Source organism: Acomys minous (genome assembly GCF_964271855.1).
Source record: "Acomys minous genome assembly, chromosome: 20".
In the NCBI taxonomy this organism is placed as follows: Eukaryota; Metazoa; Chordata; class Mammalia; order Rodentia; family Muridae; genus Acomys; species Acomys minous.
Window position 1 is genome coordinate 22,623,134 of NC_140502.1, and position 17,576 is coordinate 22,640,709.

Consider the following 17,576-nt stretch of genomic DNA (forward strand, 5'->3'; position numbering starts at 1 on the left):
TCCTCTGTTCACCCCCTCACCCTTCACTCTCACCCACACCCTCTCTCAGTCATGCAGGACTTACCTTCTCCATGCGTATGAGGTAAGCATCAATGAAGTCTCTTGGAGCGCTGGGGTCCAAGGTTTCCCTGTGCTTTTCCACACTCTGGCTAATGTAGTGGAGAATTTTCTTCATAATTCTGTACATTTCTCTGTGTTCACCAGGAAAGTATTTCAGGAAGCCAGAGAAGAGCTCAAACATCTGCAAAAAAAAAATAAAAAATAAAAGAGAAGGGTCCATGAGGTCACATGGAGCTATAAAGTCTCAAGAAGTAGATAGCGCTCTATCTCAGTCACTGTTGTAATGTCATGAGAGACACCAAGATGAAATCAATCCTTTAAAAAGCATGTAATTGGGGATTTGCTTAATGTTTCAAATTTTTAGTCCATTATCATCATGGGATAGGAAGCACAAAAACAGGGAGACAAGCATAGACCTGAGAGCTTACATCCTGCTACATAGGTAGGCAGGCAAAACCAGAGGGGACACTGTGCCTTGCATGTGCGTCTTAAAACCTGAAAGCCTACCCCTAGCAATCTACTTTCTTCAGCTAGAACACAACTCCAAATCCTTCCAAAAATCCTTCCACTGGGGCCAAAATATGCAAGTGTATTAGGCTGCCGGGCCCAGTCTCATTCAAACTACCATATGTTCATAGACAAAGTTCTCACTTGCCTGACATGGCAAACATGGCGCCAACAGGTTTTCCATTTAACCTTCTCCCCTTTGCTAAGTAAAGGTTTAGGTTATATTTCTAAAGCAAGTCCCCAAGGCCCATTTCCTTGTTTGGGAATCACTCACTTGTGAACTGAACAAGAAGGTCGAATTATCAAAATTCATTATTTTTTTCTTGTTACTTGGACTCTCTCTCCCTCTCCCTCTCCCTCTCTCTCTCTCTCTCTCTCTCTCTCTCTCTCTCTCTCTCTCTCTCTCTCTCTCTTGCATTCATTAACCAATCATGATCAATAAGCTCACTGAAGCACCGAATCATCCCTCTCAACCTTAAGAATCTACTCCCGCAGAAACATCTCCCTGCAGCTACTGCTGTGGCGGCAGCTGCTGACGGCTTAACTCTTTTCTCCTATTTCTACCTCCAGGATAATAAATCTTCTGGGGTCATAATTGTGATGGGTTTACAGTTGGCGTCCACTCATATAATCCAATAGTGACTAATTTGTGAGGTTTCCTTTAGTACCATTCCTAAACATTCCCCAAGACTGATGACTTAGGGGTGTCTAACATGTTTATGTTATCTTATGAAAGTAGGGATGGTGCACCCCACCCCAGGCTCCAGTGGCCACACTGGATTCCTCTGGAAGATCATCAGATCAGTTTGGCTTGGCTGGCGGTTTTGTTTTCACATTGGGTGACTGTTCTGCTTGTTTCCAGTATCTGTCCATCCCTAAGTATCCGACAATCCTGTCTAAAGATCCCAGATTGCTCCTCAGATACATGTTTCCTCCGCTGTTTGACAGATTTGCATAATGACCCCTCGATCACTGAGGCCTCCTTATCAGCCAGTTGAAGCCCAGGAAACACCCTGGTTCTGGACCCTTGACTTCCGGCCACCTGTAGTGATGGGGGCTGCTCCCTCCATCCTGACTGAAAACTCCAAGTCACAACCCAGCAACACCACAGATTCATGATAGCCTTCAAGAGTGACTGCTTTCCCCAACCCTTGCTGCCTCTGCCTGATTCTCTGCTACTCTGAGGCTGCCTGTCCAGCACAGTCTGCCACTCCCAAACCCTACTCCCACCTCCCCCCACAAACCATCTCATCCAAACAGCTCCAGGATCCCTCCCCAAAGCCTCTACATCTGCAAACTCCCGCCCCCTTACACGAACGTATTACAGTCCTGGCCTCTTCCAACTCAGCCACTCCAGGACCCTTTCCAACAGCTCCCCCCCCCCCCCGTCCCCACCCCGTCCCCCCCACCCCGCCCCCCACTGCCCAGCGCAGCTCCATTTCACTCACTACAGTGCCAGCTGAGACTGGTGAGTCGTTCTGCCTTTCAGTCACCCCACACCCTCTTGCGGTTCTCAGTTTAACCCTTTCCTGTTCTAACTCTTGCGATCCTGCCTGCAGACTGCACCACATCTCAGCTTTAGCCTACAACCTCTCAGCTCGCTCCAAAAATTCTATTTCACTCCACAGAACTACTTGCTCTGGTTCCCCGCCCCCGCCCCCACTTCAGGCAATGCTTCTCCTACAGCTTACAGACACAAGAAACCCACAAATACCTAATATCCTCTGTTCTACCTTGCAAGGCTCATCTCCGCTCCCATTCAGTCCAGTTTCATGCTCTCTCGGTCTGCCTCTCTCTCTCTCCCTTGAACTAACATATATGACATATGTATATGTATGTATGTATGTATGTATGTATGTATATGTAATCATAGTTAAGCTGATAACTTATAAGTAAATATTAACTTGACATAGATGCCCTTCCAGAGACTCCACGTGCAGGGGATCAGGACAGATACCGGGACTCAAAGATAGCGTCTGGGAGGAGTGCTGAGAGGCGTACAGAAGAGTGAAGTGACAGAAAGAGGTGAAGGGAGGACCATCATGGCTGCTGGGTCTGGACACAGTGCGCCTGCACTAGCTGATGCACCAACCAAAGGCAATATATGCAGAGAACCAAGACTCCGCCCCCCGCTCCGATTAGGTAAAGCTGCAGAGAACCTAGACACCACCCCCCGTTTGGGTATAGCTGCAGAGAACCTAGACCCCGCCCCCTGTTTGGGTATAGCTGCAGAGAGCCCAGACCCCGCCTCCCTGTTTGGGTATAGCTGCAGAGAACCTAGACCCCGCCCCCTGTTTGGGTATAGCTGCAGAGAACCCAGACCCCGCCCCCATCCCCACCCCCACCCCCGTTTGGGTATAGCTGCAGAGAGCCCAGACCCCGCCCCCTCAGTTTGGGTATAGCTGCAGAGAACCTGGACTCCGCCCCCCCCCACCGCAGAGAACCTAGACCCCGCCCCCCCACTTTTGGGTATTGCTTCAGAGAACCTAGACCTCACCCCCTGTTTGGGTATAGCTGCAGAGTACCTAGACCCCGCCCCCCGTTTGTGTATAGCTGATGGACAGCTAACTCCCCCATTTGTTTGGGTGGAGGAGTGTAGACTTTGACATGAACTCCGGTGTCCACCATTTGATCACACCACCCCTTGTCCTGACAGACTTGCCGGCACGGAGAAAGGGGACGAAGGCAATCCTTATGAGACCCAATAGACCGTAACCAGATAGTGGGGGGGGGTGAGGGGTGAGGGGGGTCCCCTCTGCTAGAGATCTAGGAGAGGGGGTTAGGACAGAAGAGGGAGGGGATGTGGTAACTAGAGGATGAAGAGCCACGGGATAACAACCGGGAGGTAACGTGAGTATTTTTTTAAAATTACTTACATTTTTACCTGTAAAGACAGTAATTGCACTGACACAGCAGGCCAAAGACATCACTGCCCTGATACGGCAGGGCAGCAGGCATTTAATCTCTTATGACTCGTCCTGTGTGCCTTCCAACTACCCTACCATGTACCACACGCAACAACACACCTAATGGTCTTTCAATACAGGATATTATATGCTATCAATGTCAAATATTTCACACTAATACTAAACCCTCTTCTCGTTTCTCTACCAACCTACCTAAATGTCATCCCAGCTAATGAGACTTTTGTTGTTGTTGTTGTTAACAAGGCTTAACAGGAACATAAGATGGCATCACTAGACTAACTCTACCTCAGCTATGTAGTCCCTAACCTTCTCGCTCACCGAGTTCTACAACTAAGAAGTTATGAGAGTCAAGGAATGTTGTAAAAACTCTGAGGGTGTAGATTCTTAAATCAGTTAGGAAAAGCCTGTAAGTGAGAGTTAAACGGAAGTGTTTTTAAGTCCTGGGAACGTAAAAGCTTAGATGAGTTTTGAGGTACTGGAAAAGTGATTTATGGAGCTGAGATGGAATTTAAGTATATAAAAATTTGTGCTGAAGCTTTTTCTCTTCTTCTCTCTATGCAAGTTTTCTGGGTCCCCAAACTTTTACTAGTGACTCACAGACATGGATCTGCTGCCTGTTCTACAACATGAATTTCATTACAGCTTACAAACGATGACAATACTAACCTATCTAACGCGGACCAGCGTCACAAACTGCTCCAATGTTTCCTGCACTTCCCTAGCCTCAGATGGCCCAGCCTAGCCTTGACTAACATTCCTGATTCCTTAGGTCTTTAACAAGGAAGCCCCAGTGTCAGCATGAAGTACCCAGAAAGAGAATGACACTAACTTACCCAATACCCGGTGACCCAATAATAATAAATAGGTGGGAACGAAGGGCTTTAACAGGCCCAGCATGACAAACATGGGTTGGAAGATAGCAAACATGACATCGACAGGTTTTGCCTTTTTACCCTTCTCTCACTTGTTAAACCATTACACTCGTAACGCTAGTTCCCGGTGTCTACTCCTTTTTTTTTGTTTGTTTGTTTAATTTTTAAAATTTTTAAAATTAATTTATTCTTGTTACATCTCAATGGTTATCCCATCCCTTGTATCCTCCCATTCCTCCCTCCCTCCCATTTTCCCCTTATTCCCTTCCCCTATGACTGTGACTGAGGGGGACCTCCTCCCCCTGTATATGTTCATAGGGTATCAAGTCTCTTCTTGGTAGCCTGCTATCCTTCCTCTGAGTGCCACCAGGCCTCCCCCTCCTGGGGACAGTGGAGAATAACTCCTTTTTGAAACAAAACACCAAACCCAACATTTACAAATCTTCATTCGTCTAACTCGTCCAATGAAAATTTACCAACTCACCCTAGCATGGACTCCCCAACACATTTTCCATTCCAAACCCCCTTGCGCAGAAAGACTTACTTGCCTGCTTCATTACTTGCTGTTTGTTGCTCAGTGTTGCTGCTGCTGCTGCTGCTGCTTCTGTTCGCATCTGCAGCCTCCCCTCTTGCTTGCCCCACCTGGGTAATGCATCTCCTTTGTACCCAGAACTTGACGTTGGGGTGTGTCCTGTACCGAATCTGAGAGGCCCACCCTTCCTTACACTCGGTCCCCATATTCCATTAAGGAAACAAAAACCCAAACACTCACACACCTTCACACACACTCCTCATACATGTACAGTATACATGTTCAAACTTTTGAACTGTAGTCTCTAAATGTGGTAACATTTGCCTTGCATCTCTGTATCTCTCTTTTCCTCCCGCTCTGCTCACTCTCTCCCAATCTTCTTTGCTGAACTGTCTTCATTGGTTTTAATTTCTGGAGTTTTGCTTTGTGGGCACAGGGTCTCCTGTATGCGATACTGGCCTCGAACTCAATATGTAGTCAGAGATCACCCCCCCCCCCGAATTCCTCACCCTTTTGCCTCCACACGCTTCATCGCATGGGCTGTGTACCACCACACACAGGATGCGCAGTGCTGGGCCCCGCCTCATGCACACAGATCAGGGCATCTACCCTCTGAGAGAATCTGCATCCCCCGCTTCACCACTACATGTGCATGTGTGTATAGCTGCTCTCTATCTCTACGTTCAGGTCTCTCCGTCCTGCTTCCCGTCTCTTCCTTCCCTCCTGGTCTCAACCTCCTTCTCTCTCCATGTTGCCTCTGCCATTCTTCCAGGAGTATGACCCTCCCTTCTTCACTCACAGAGCAGCAGCGTCTTGTTCCCGCTACCCAGGAGGCTCCTCTCCTCCCGTCAACTGACCTGGCTGGAGAACGAGCTCAAAATTGCAGAGGACCGGAAGAACAAATCCATCAGGCGCAGGAACTGGGGGTCTTTGTAGTCAAAGCGCTCCCCAAAGACAATGATGCAGATGATGTTGGCTGTGATGCTCTGGAAGAGGGACATGGGTTCCAGGGGGGCTCCTGGAGGATGGGGTTGGGGTGCAGGACGGGAGACATGAGGGAATGGCCCTGGAGAACGTTTGTCTTTAACCCCCACTCTGTGAGTGTGCTTTTAAAGAATAAACACCCGCTACCCCATCTGCACCCACATACGATGTGCTAATCCCTGCCCTCAGTGACGCGTGTAGCCATTTCTTTGATTTCACTCAAAGCTGTACAGAAGATGTGGTGTTACTCATACACAGAGACAGGAAGGATGCAGGATGTCACTTCACTAAGAAGAGATTCAACTGATCACAGTTAGGATCCAGAGGTAGCACTGCGTGGAGTCTGCCTTCACTGTACCCAGCCACGCCATTACCGTGCTGACCCCTGTTCTGACAGCTGACTCCCACTGGCAGGAACGGTGCAGAGACTGCCTTAGTAGATTTAAAATCCCTGCACACTCCTTTTCCCCCCGTCTGCCCATCTCCCTCTACCCCTTCTCTGGCTTCCTTGCCCTGTGGCGCCCTAGAGACCATCAGAACCTGGTTCCTGCTGGCTTCATGTGCCAAGTCCAGTCAGGACTATGGTGTTTGGAGGGCTGTTTTCAGTCCCAAAGTGTTGGGCCCTTGTTGAACATCATCGTGGGGATGCCTTGTCAATAGACTCTGATTCCCTTTGATTTCATTTCTTGGCTAGTCAGTTTCCCTTTCAGCCTTATATCTTCTTTTCTGTTGGGTCCTTCCATTTCTATGATATCCTCCTCTAGTCTTTTGACAATGCATCTGCATATCTATATATCTATATATCTGCGTGTGTATATATATATACATATCAGTTTTCCTAAGAAACATCATTAAGAGATGGGAAATGCCCAGTGGAAAGAAATAGAGCTGCAAACAAAGGTACTGTGTCACCAGGATGCCCTTGGTAAAAAGAATAGTGAAGAACCCAGAAGGCACTCTGATTCCTAACAAGGTCCACCTGCCCTTCTTCCTCTGTGCTTATTGGTGCTCACTGCACAAGCACAAGGGAGAATCCACAGTCCCTGCTTAGAACACGTCTCTAGTTGTTTCTGTTTCCTTTGCTTTCATACCAAAGCTCCTTATTTTTTTTTCTTAACCAAGACCATTTAGGGGTGTGCAGTAGGGCAGAGGTTAAGCCAAGGTAGTCTTGAGCCAGATCCGCAGTGGAAGATGACCTGGAATAGCTCCGACTCCTGCTTGTCTTTAGAGTGCTGGGATTGCAGTCCCATCCCATCATGCCCACTGCATATGGTCCCAAGCACACTCTACAAATCAACAAAGGACACATGCATGCATTTTTTTTTTGAGTACAGGACCTCGCAATGTAGACAAGACTGGCCTTGGATTTATGACCATTTTTGGTTGTCGCAGCCTTCTGAGTTCTAAGGCGACAAGTATCCTCCAATCATATCCAATTGAGAGATAAAAATTAATTGAAAGATGGATTTTTCCTGAAGAGAAGAGACCACTATAGCCAGTACATGATTCTGAGTAAATCTGAAGCCTTCTCCACTGTGTGTGTGTGTGTGTGTGTGTGTGTGTGTGTGTGTGTGTGTGTATGTACATGTGCATGTGTTTGTCTGTGTTTTTCCTACCTGGTGTGTCTCTTTTTCTTTCTTTTACTGTGTATTCACATTTTTCCTTATGCGCGTTCTCTAAGACTCACCTCTTAATTTCCTCAGTTCCTCCACCAGATACTGGGCTTCCTCTCTTATGCGCTCCTCCAAACTCTGCTTTCCCATGCCAAATTCTCTCATGGTGGCCAGGGAGAACCGTCGAAGAGTCTTCCAGGTTTCCCCATTGGTAAAGATCATACCTAAGAGAGTAGGGGAAGTATGGGTAGGTTCCGGTAGGTTCCGTTGGAAGTTCAAAGGATCTGGAGTCCTTGCCCACAGGCTGGGGTCACCTCTCAGATTCCCCTTCCTGGGCCACATCCTCCGCTAAAACTTGTCCCAGATCTTACCATATCCCTGTATAACTGGATGAAGCACAGCAACTGGCGCCCGACCGGAGAAAGAGTCAGCTTGGTCCACGAGAGCCTCCCTTATGGTGTCCGTCCCACACAGCATCACCACAGGCCTCGGTCCCAGGTACACTGTGAAAACATCTCCATATTTTTCTCGAAACTGCAAGCATAGGGTACCAAGGTTAGATTATTTAGCAGAGATGGTGTTGTGAAACGGTTAAACTAGTTAGATACATATTAGTAAACAGGTACCTCCTCCTCCTCCTCCTCCCCGGGCCACTCTCCAGTTCTGAGGACCTATGAGTTAAAGGCTTATATTTCTCACCCACCAGGTGTGGATTGAATGGTTAGATATTCTAATCAGTGCACCGGTTCTGTAGAGCAGGGGAGGAATGGAAACACATGCTTCTAATCCTGGCACTGGGAGGAGGAGCCCAGGGAAAAAGTCGTCATCCTTCCCTTGACTACACACCTAGTTCAAGGCCATTCTGGGTCACATATGACTGACCCTATCTCAAAAATAAATAAATATCGCACCAGGTATGCATACAGATTAAGACCCAGTGCTCTTTAGTTTTTCCAGCATCTCATCCAAGGACAATCTTGGCAAGTCTTTCCGCTTTGGAAAAGTCCGGTGTAGGGTTCTGGTACAGGACGCAAAAATCCCTGTTCAAATGTATTGCTTGAGTCGCTGAGCTGATGGCTCAAGCAACTGATTATGACTGAGAGAAAAAAAGGAGAGGGAGTCCAGGTTTTTTTTTTTCCTCTAGTGACCCTAGATTGGCTGTATTGCAGCTAAGGGGGCTGGGGGAAGCTTGAACTGACAACCTTTTTCTCTGCGGCAATGGCTGTAAAGGTGGCTTCTAGCCGAACGTTGCAAGGAGTTCTAAAAGGAGGCCTGTTGATCTGAAAATAGTCCTCTTTGCAGCGATCTACAGTACACTGAAGTGTGCCCGCTTGTCTGAGAGGGTGGGGGAGAGCCCTGAGTCTGTTAACTCATTTGTGAATCTACAACGGAATAAAAGATTAAGAGCGAGATAGAAAAATAGACAATTAACACATACAAGCGATTAAGAGAAGTTGGTGGACGTAGTTTAAAAAACTTGACGCTAACGTTGTTTACTGTCTGGTAACCATGTTTATACTTCTGAGAAAGGTAATTATCTCATAGTCAAAAAGGCAACTAATCACAAAAACAGGTGAATTCTAAAATACAAAGATTACATGTTTTCTCATTAAAGCTGAGTGGTCTTTTTTTTCCTGTGTATCCATTACGTAAGTTCAGAGTGAGTTCAGAATGACAAAGATTAACAAGGCCTAGATGCAGGTTAAAGGGTCTAAAAGTTACAGGAATATATGTCTTTACCATTAGGACTAAACTGGCTATACATTTTTGTGCTATCTCTTAGTTTATGGGGAGTTCAGAACAATAATTTTATCTGTATTTTATTCTAAGCAAGAGTAAAATTAAAATTATAGCATATAATACATGGAAGTGACAAGGTACAAAGAATTATAACAGAACAGTTTTTATATTTGAACATCAAGGTTTTACTTAATTTACACTTCCTGCATATCCCAATTATATTTTGGGTTCATGGTAAGTTTAAACCAACTTGCCTATATTTATGGTATATACCAGGATTCATGGTGCCATCTGTAGTGAAGGCTTATCTCAGGCCACAAACCTGCCTCAAGGCTGTTCTCTAGTGAGATATCTGGACGTCCACAAAGGTATTCATTGCAGCATTTAAAAATTTCTAAAGTTTATTATAGAAGATTTAAAACAATTTAACATTAAAAATTATTCGAACCAAATCAGGAATTCCATAATCAGGAATTCATTCATCTGGACAGCAGTGCATCTTCAATAAGATCCCACGGAAAGCTTGTTCAATCGGAGTGGGATAAACAACCGGAAAATAATGACTCACACCAATGCCATATTTTAGAGAGATGCGGCAGTGCACAAACACGAGGTTGTCAGAAGTTAGAGGCAACTCTGGTGCGCATCACGGTACAGGCCTTGCAAAACACCAGGTCCCTTCCAGAAAGCTCACATGCCTACTGAACTCCTTTAACAGAATGCCTCTTGGCACTGACCTTCCTGTGACCCGGCTTCAGTCTCTAACTGTTTAATGTCTCGTACAACGTTTAGAGAGAATATCCTTGACCTATCCACTGGGTTATTTGTGGGGAGTGGGGAGTGATTATCCCTGGTGGTGCCCCTGAACGTGAATCATGAGTTTAATACGGACAGTTGGGAGGTGACCTGGAATGCAAGCATCTCTGGGCACCTACCAGGAACCGGACCTAGGAATGCCAAATCCCTTCAGTGCTGAAAGCCCTTGGATAGACTAGTGCAAGTTTGCAAATAACCCATCTTCCTCCTGTTGGAACCTTTATTTCAGTCTAGGTTTCTGTGCATCCTGATGCCATCTGGGGGGTGGTGTTTTAAAAAAAATAAATTCTACGTTTGTATGGGTTAGATGTGTTTATGCAACAATGATACATACATACATACATACATACATGTATAGAGTTAGGTATATAGGTAGATAGATAGATACATACATACACAGATGCATAGATACATAGATAAATAGATACATAATAGATAGAAGATAGATAAAGGTTATATGACAGGTCATAGATAGATAAATGATATATAGATGATAGAAATATAGATAATAGAAGATAGGTAGATGATAGATGAAAGATAATACATAAATGGGTGATAGAGAGTTGTTAAATAATATATAAATGATAGATAGATAATACAAAATATAAGATTGATTGATAAATTGATATATAGCATGCAGATCATTTTTAAACATTGTAATTGGTCATAAGGACGGGAGTTCAGATTTCAGCAACAATGTAACACCGTGTGGGGGTGGTTAATATATGCCTACGCCCCCAGAGTAAAGCGCTGGAGCATGAAGAAAGATGTATTGCTGGGACTTGCTGACTTCCAGACCCATTTCCGGGAGGGAAGCAGCTTCAAAGGATAGGCAGTGACGGAGGAGGACAGCTGGGGCTGCACTCTAGCCTCTGTCCCCAGGGAGAGGTGTGAGCGCACAGTTAGAAATATACATATACACACATCAATACATACTTTCATAATATATATACACATACATTCATACGTACAGAATAGATGATACGCATATACACAAAGACAGACAGACAGACGGATGGACCAACATACTAATAAATAAGCATGTTTGAAATTTCATAGTTAAGATTTCTTTAAAATGGAATATCCTGGATCTGTTAGTCCTTTCCTGGTTTCTTTCCTTCTGTTCTTACATCTGTAAAAAGCAGTTTCGCCACAACCCAAGTCAGAGCATTCACTGAGCCATGTATTGCTTAATACCACTAACATTCCCCAAGCTCCACAGTGTACCCATGTTCCTGAAAAATAAGTTCAAAGACTCCACCGTGGTCCACACAGCCCTACATGACTCTGCATCTCATTTCCTCTCTTGTTCCTCATTGACAAGAGGCCCATGTTGCTCACAGACCTGGTTCATCTCCAGGTTCCTTCAGCAACGCTGCCTCTATCTGGTGCCACCACCTGCATCTATCAGAGCCTCTGTTTACAAATTAAGCAAGACACTCTGTCCAAGCTGCCACCGCTTGCAAAGACATCACGCTGCTTTATTTTATTCACCCCTCCTTTCCATCTGCTTGTGTCTGTCTGTCACAGCTAGGATAATACGCAACTGGCATAGTGATGGTATACGCCCCTGAGATGTCACACCTAGAATGTTCTCCAGGACGCAGGCGCCAAATAAATTTCCAGCGAGTTGGCTAATAAGTGAATGTGTTGATCAAGGCAGGGTGTCATACAGATTGCCACACACTTAGGAGTCACACATCCTTGTTCTCACCAGAAGAGAAAAGCAGTACTCAAGAACATTTGAAAATGGGGCGCAATCCCACATCTTTAAATAGATAGAGGAACACTGGTGCCAATCTTTCTCCTCATTGTCAGGAGGATGTGCACATGTCCCTGCCTTATTGGTAAGCTGTCAATACACATGTGAGGTTCTGGGTGACTATATGGCCCATGAACGACCTGGAAGAAGCCTATAAATTGTGAAAATAATTCTTTAAGTGTTTTCAGACAGAAGAATCTCTTGCACCCAAGGGTGATCTCAAGCTCTCTAGTAGCAAAATAGTGACCTTGTACTTTAAACATCCCGCCCCCACCTCCCAAGTGCTGGGATTACTTGCGTGTGCCACTAGACCCGGAAAATACTCGATGGTTTACATAAATTCCTATATGCCTATTTACAAAGAAGTGGCCTGCACTTTTCACAAAGTTCTACAAATATTTAAAGATTACTACACCATTAAGTAGATTTATTCCAGGAGCATTCCTGAGACTTAGAACCTCCAGGACTGTATACCCTAGGTCTTCAGCCGCCCATCTCACTGTCTCTGTACCTGTCATATGAACCTCGCCCTCTAACTCAGTTTATTTTTCCAAATGCCAGAGACTGGACAATTTATAATGAACAGAGATTTATTTGTTATGTTCTGTGAGGCTAGAAAAAAATTGAAGACATTGTAGCGCGGACCTGGAAGGGTGGTCTTTCCACGTCAACCATGTTAAGAGAAAAGGAAAATAAGAATGTGTCTGAGGAGGAGAGGTGACTCACTTTGATAACAAACACACTCTTGTGACAGTTTTGATAATACATTTATGAATCAGATCTCAGAAGAAAGGAGGAGACAGTGATAGCCAAGTCATGATGACAAGACAAAGAAGAAGAACAAAGGAAAAACAAAAGGCAGCTGTGGGAAGTACATTCAAAGGTCCCTTCTCTGGGAGTTGAGAATGTGCTCGGTTGGCAGGTTGTTTGTCTGGCATCCATAAGGCAGGAGCTTACTCCTGGCGCCAGTGAACATGATGCAATGTGCCACCGCAGTCAGCTTAAAATGTGTTTTAAAATGACATGGAAATACACTCCCTAAATACGACAGCGTTGCAACATAGATTTTTTTTATTTGTTTAAAAAGCTAAATTTTTGTTATGAGACTGTAGAATTCTGGTGATTTTTGAGTCCTAATACTGGCTGTTGAGACTTCAGTTTGCCTTTCTTTCTCTGGCACGCTGCCAGAGGAATGTCATCATTAAGACCTCAAGCTTTTTAACAGACATGTCATGATCAAATCCTACACAACCATCTTAGAACAACAGAGTAGGCTAGAGTAGTGGATATAATCTTCTTGAACCACCACGGAAGCTTCAAAAAAAAAAAAAACCATTCCAGGTGGGCTTGCCAGCAATTGCCAAGGTTCATCAGCAATGGATTTGAAGTTGAGCCGAATCTCGTGGAGCTGAAATGACCTTTACTAGCTGTGTGAGGGTCAGGCCCCAGGCTCTTCTACAACATGCTTGGCTCCACCAAGCTGGTTTATCCTGGGGGCTCACGACGGTGCAGCTCCACCACTTGGCAAACAGAGCCCTCTGTCTGGACCGGCTACCCTTTTATTCTTGTTTGTTCTATGTGATTTTTTTTGAACATGTCTTAAGTGCCTTCCATGAGTTCATATGTTGGGGTCCTTGTCCTCATGAGGTTGTGTTTAGAGGTTGTAGAGCCTTCAAGAGCGGAAACCTAGTGAAAGGCATTGGGTCTTTAGGGTAGATCCTGTGCACAGCTTAATACTGGTCTCCGAGAAAGGTCTGTAATCTTGGGTAATTGATGATTATAAAACAAGCCCCCCACATGGTTAGCCTCTTTCCTATCCTTTACTATCTTGTGAAACATAAGAGACGTCATAACCAGCATCTTGCAAAAATATACTGCTTCATCTTAGACTCTGAAACTCCTAATTAGAAGCTGCATAAACCTTTAAATTATAAAAAGAAATTTAGACTCTGGACTTGAGTGATAGCAACAGAAAACAGAAAAAGACATCAATAGAGTATAAACTGCCTGCTTAGTTGAACCCCTTCACTTCCTAACATTCTTGGCTTCAGTCAGGCTGGCTCCTCCCCATGACGTGAAACTTTAGCCCCTGCCTCTCCCATGTTACAACATGTCATCAGGCAACGGGGTCAAGTATTGACCAAGCAAGAATTGTTGCTCAGCAATGGCTTCTTTTCCATGCTTATCATGATTCTAGAAAGTCTTTGTGGCTCTGTTCACGTCCCTGTCTTTATATATGTCTGTATGAACCCTCAGGTGATCTTAAAATTCCTATTGCTTTGGTTGTATTCAAGATCACCCAGGTGAGCAAGTATGTGTGACTTTATTCTATACCTGCAACGAGACTCTCAGCTCCTGAAAGCCAAAGAACGCAGTTCATATCTCTGACATTGGCACATACAGTGGATTATAGAATCGAACAATTGCTTGAGGTGTCCCGTAATAAGTAATAACTTCCTGCCCGCTGAACATTGCATAGACCCTGGGAATCATTTTTGCGTATAACATTTCGAAAGGTGCTACAGAGGACAGACGCAGCATGCCGTGCTATCAGGACAGGATGTCACCAGCCCTCACTGAGAGTCTGTGAGCAGTTAGAGACCTGGGGGAAGGGTTCCACTATGTTCAGCCATGTAACTGTTCATACGTTATGTTCCAGTAAATAGTCTCAACATCCATACGCATTCAAGCAACCACCATTACATCCAAGTGGGAAGGGGCTTCAGAGAAAATGGTGCAGATGAAAATGAGAGAGGAAGAAATTCGATTTTCAAAGAATTAAAATCGTGACAAATACGACCCTAAGTAGACATTTCCACAGTGTAGGAAGCACACGGGTTTTTTTGGACCACTTGCGACCAGATCTGCCACAGATCTCTCATCCCAGCACAGGATAAGTTGTGTCAGGTGGGCTATCACCATGGGAAGAGTAGAGCGACGTTGTCTGAAAAACTGATTAAAAAAATAACAAGTACACCATTTATGTAGGTGGGTGACCTATTTAAAAATAAAAGGATAGCAGGAAGTTGGGATTTTCATTGCTATATCAGATCTCTTACCGGAAAGTGGGACCATATATGTTCATTGATTAATAAGCAAGTGGTAACTAAACATAGAATCCCACTTGGGAAGATTGAAAGATGTTGCCAGGATTACCCCGTTTGGATGGTGCGTGGTGTATATGACTTATTAGCTCTACTTACCTGCCTGCCTGCCTAGTTATCTACCTACCTCATCTTGCACTTTGCCTCTTCCCCTTTGTCTTATAGCACATCAGGATAAAATCTATTTTGGCAGAAGCAAACGTTAGTTGTTGACTCATCCGATGTGTTTCTTCCTCTTCCGGGATAGACAAGCTCCAAGAGTGAAATTCTAGGCTATTACACCTCAGCACCATTGCGACTTTTGAGCTATAAGTTCAGTGCCTACACGATTCCCGCAGAAGACTTGCCCGCTGCTCTGAGCACCGTCCGTCACAAGCAAACCATCTCACTTTGCCACTCAGCAAACGTTCACACTTGGATCTACAGCTTGAAAAAAAAAATGGCCTTGCTCTTCCCACTGAGTGATCTCCAAAGATAAAAGTAAGGCAAACACCACGCAATGTCGTGATATAGGTCTCACCTGAATGAAAGATTTGAGGAGGCCTCCCCTGTCCATCTGTAGGAGGTTCCCCAGGATGGGCAAGGGACGGGGTCCTGGTGGAAGACGCCCACGGGTTTTTGAGCGACCCATGACAAAGAGTAGCAAGAAGCCCCCGAGGAAAGCGAGCAGGAGCAGAATGTTGGGTTCCATGGTCCTAGTCTAACCACTTTTGACTTCACTGCACAACCAAGCGGGACCTTTTATGCCGAACCGGCCTCTCCACTCAGTTACGCAACTTCAGCTGCTCCCGCCTCCTGTCTCTCACTGTCCAGGAGTGTGAGCATCCATGGTTCCTGCTTGAGCGTCCCATGGCTTGCTCACTCCTTATTCCCTCACCTCTACCCTCGATGCTAGCATTGACACCATGAAAGAGAGACACAGGACCGGAGGTCGTCATTGGGAGTAACGTATCTTCAAGTTTGGGGGGCGGGGCGCTTGTGTGCACTGGTCACCTCAGTTTTGTCTGTTTATTTACCCAGGCATGGACCTGCGCGTGCATACCGGAAGGGATAATTTTTATGTGAATGCTCATCGGTGAGCTTTTATGACTCTCTACATATGTTTGCACGTTCATTTTTGTGCCTGTGTGCATCTGTGTGTGTGTACACTTGTTTGTGTTGGTTCAGTTTTCAAGACAGAGTTTCTCTGTGTAACTATGAATGTCCTGGTATCCGCTATGGAAACTATCCCAGCCTTAGACTTGGAGAACCTCCTACCTCTGCCTCCTGACTGTTGACATCCAATGCGTACAGCTCACAAGCATAGACTTGCACTGTGGAGCCTACGTGTATGTTCTTAGCTTCACGTGTGGTTTGAATGATATAGGCATGTACGGGACGTGTTATTCCCTGAGAATCTTGCGTGTTGGTTCACATGCCAAGCCTTGTTTGGAGGTGACTTCTTCAGAGTCCCCATTTCACTCTCTAGCCTGTGACAGCCGCAGATGGCACCTGTGGCGGTGGTTGGAGTAGGTTCCCCCCACCCCCATAGCATCATGAGTCTGAATGCTTGGCCCATAGAGACAGGCACTATTTGGATATGTGGGCTTAGTCGGGGAGGTGTGGCCTTGATGGCGGAAGTGTGTCAACTTGGAGGCAAGGCTTTGAGGTCATATATTGGCAAGCCTCACGCGGCGTGGAACACAGCCTTCTGCTGATGCCTTCGAATCAAGATGTAGAACTCGCAGCTCCTTTTCCAGTACCGTGTCTGCCTGGATGCTGCCACGCTTCCTGTCATGATGATAACGGACCAGACCTCTGAAGCTGTGAGCCAGCCACAGTAAATGCTTTCGTTCTAAGAGTTGCTTTGGCCACGATGTCCCTTTAAAGCGGTGAGAACCTTAAGATAGAAATCGGTACCAGGGACTCTGGGATTGCTGTGGTGGGCCTGGCCATCATTTTGCTTGGAAAAAAATGTGAATTTGGGGACTTTGGAAATTAGTGGAATGATTTCAGTGGGCCCTAATGGACTACACTAGTAGACGTACAGAAAACAACGGTGCTTAGGGTGATTTGAATGTGGTGGCTTGGCTCAGGAGATTTCCAAGGAGAATACTATTACTGTGTTTCCTAGAGACAATTCTTGTGATACTTTGCTAAAGAACATGGCTGTTTCCTTTTACATTGTCCCAAGAGACTGCCTGAGGCTAACATAAAGAGATTTAGACTAATTACATTGACAAAGGAAATCTCAAAAATCCTAGTGTAGTGTCCTGTGTTTCCTTCTTGTGGAGCATATTTTGATGAAATGTAGTAAACTTAAAAAGAAAAAAAAAAACCAAAATGTATGTTTCCAGGGTTGAATGGCACCAGGAAGTGGAATGGGGTTACATCCCGTGTCAAGGACACAAACAGATTTCCGGTTAAAGACATTAACTGGGATGAAAGGGTTGGTGTCCTTGGGGTAAGATCCCACCCAACTAAGCATCCATCTTATAAAAAGAATTGAAGAAAAGCTCAGCTACAGGTGCGGCAGTACACACCTTTAAGCTCAGCACTCAGGAGACACAGGCACGCAGATCTCTGAGTTCAAGGCCAGCCTGATTTACAGAGCAAGTTCCACAACAGCCAAGCTTAGGCAGTGAAGAAAACCACTCAAAACAGGAAACTGGTGAAGACA

At 45.3% G+C, this 17,576-nt stretch overlaps 2 protein-coding genes across 2 annotated transcripts in view; one reads left to right on the forward strand and one right to left on the reverse strand.

The window, feature by feature from the left end:
* Nucleotides 1-15,644, reverse strand: part of LOC311591020 (cytochrome P450 2B1-like) — a 24,678-nt gene extending 9,034 nt beyond the window's left edge. The window contains exons 1-5 of the mRNA XM_084770388.1: nucleotides 15,438-15,644; nucleotides 7,867-8,029; nucleotides 7,570-7,719; nucleotides 5,756-5,916; nucleotides 65-241 (exon numbers count right to left, since the gene is read on the reverse strand). Coding sequence (XP_084626514.1) covers nucleotides 65-241; nucleotides 5,756-5,916; nucleotides 7,570-7,719; nucleotides 7,867-8,029; nucleotides 15,438-15,608 — 822 coding nt within the window. The 5' untranslated portion in view covers nucleotides 15,609-15,644. The remainder of the gene's footprint in view (nucleotides 1-64; nucleotides 242-5,755; nucleotides 5,917-7,569; nucleotides 7,720-7,866; nucleotides 8,030-15,437) is intronic.
* LOC311591016 (cytochrome P450 2B1-like) overlaps nucleotides 1-17,576 on the forward strand; it is a 126,524-nt gene that overhangs the window by 51,055 nt on the left and 57,893 nt on the right. The window lies entirely within an intron of this gene.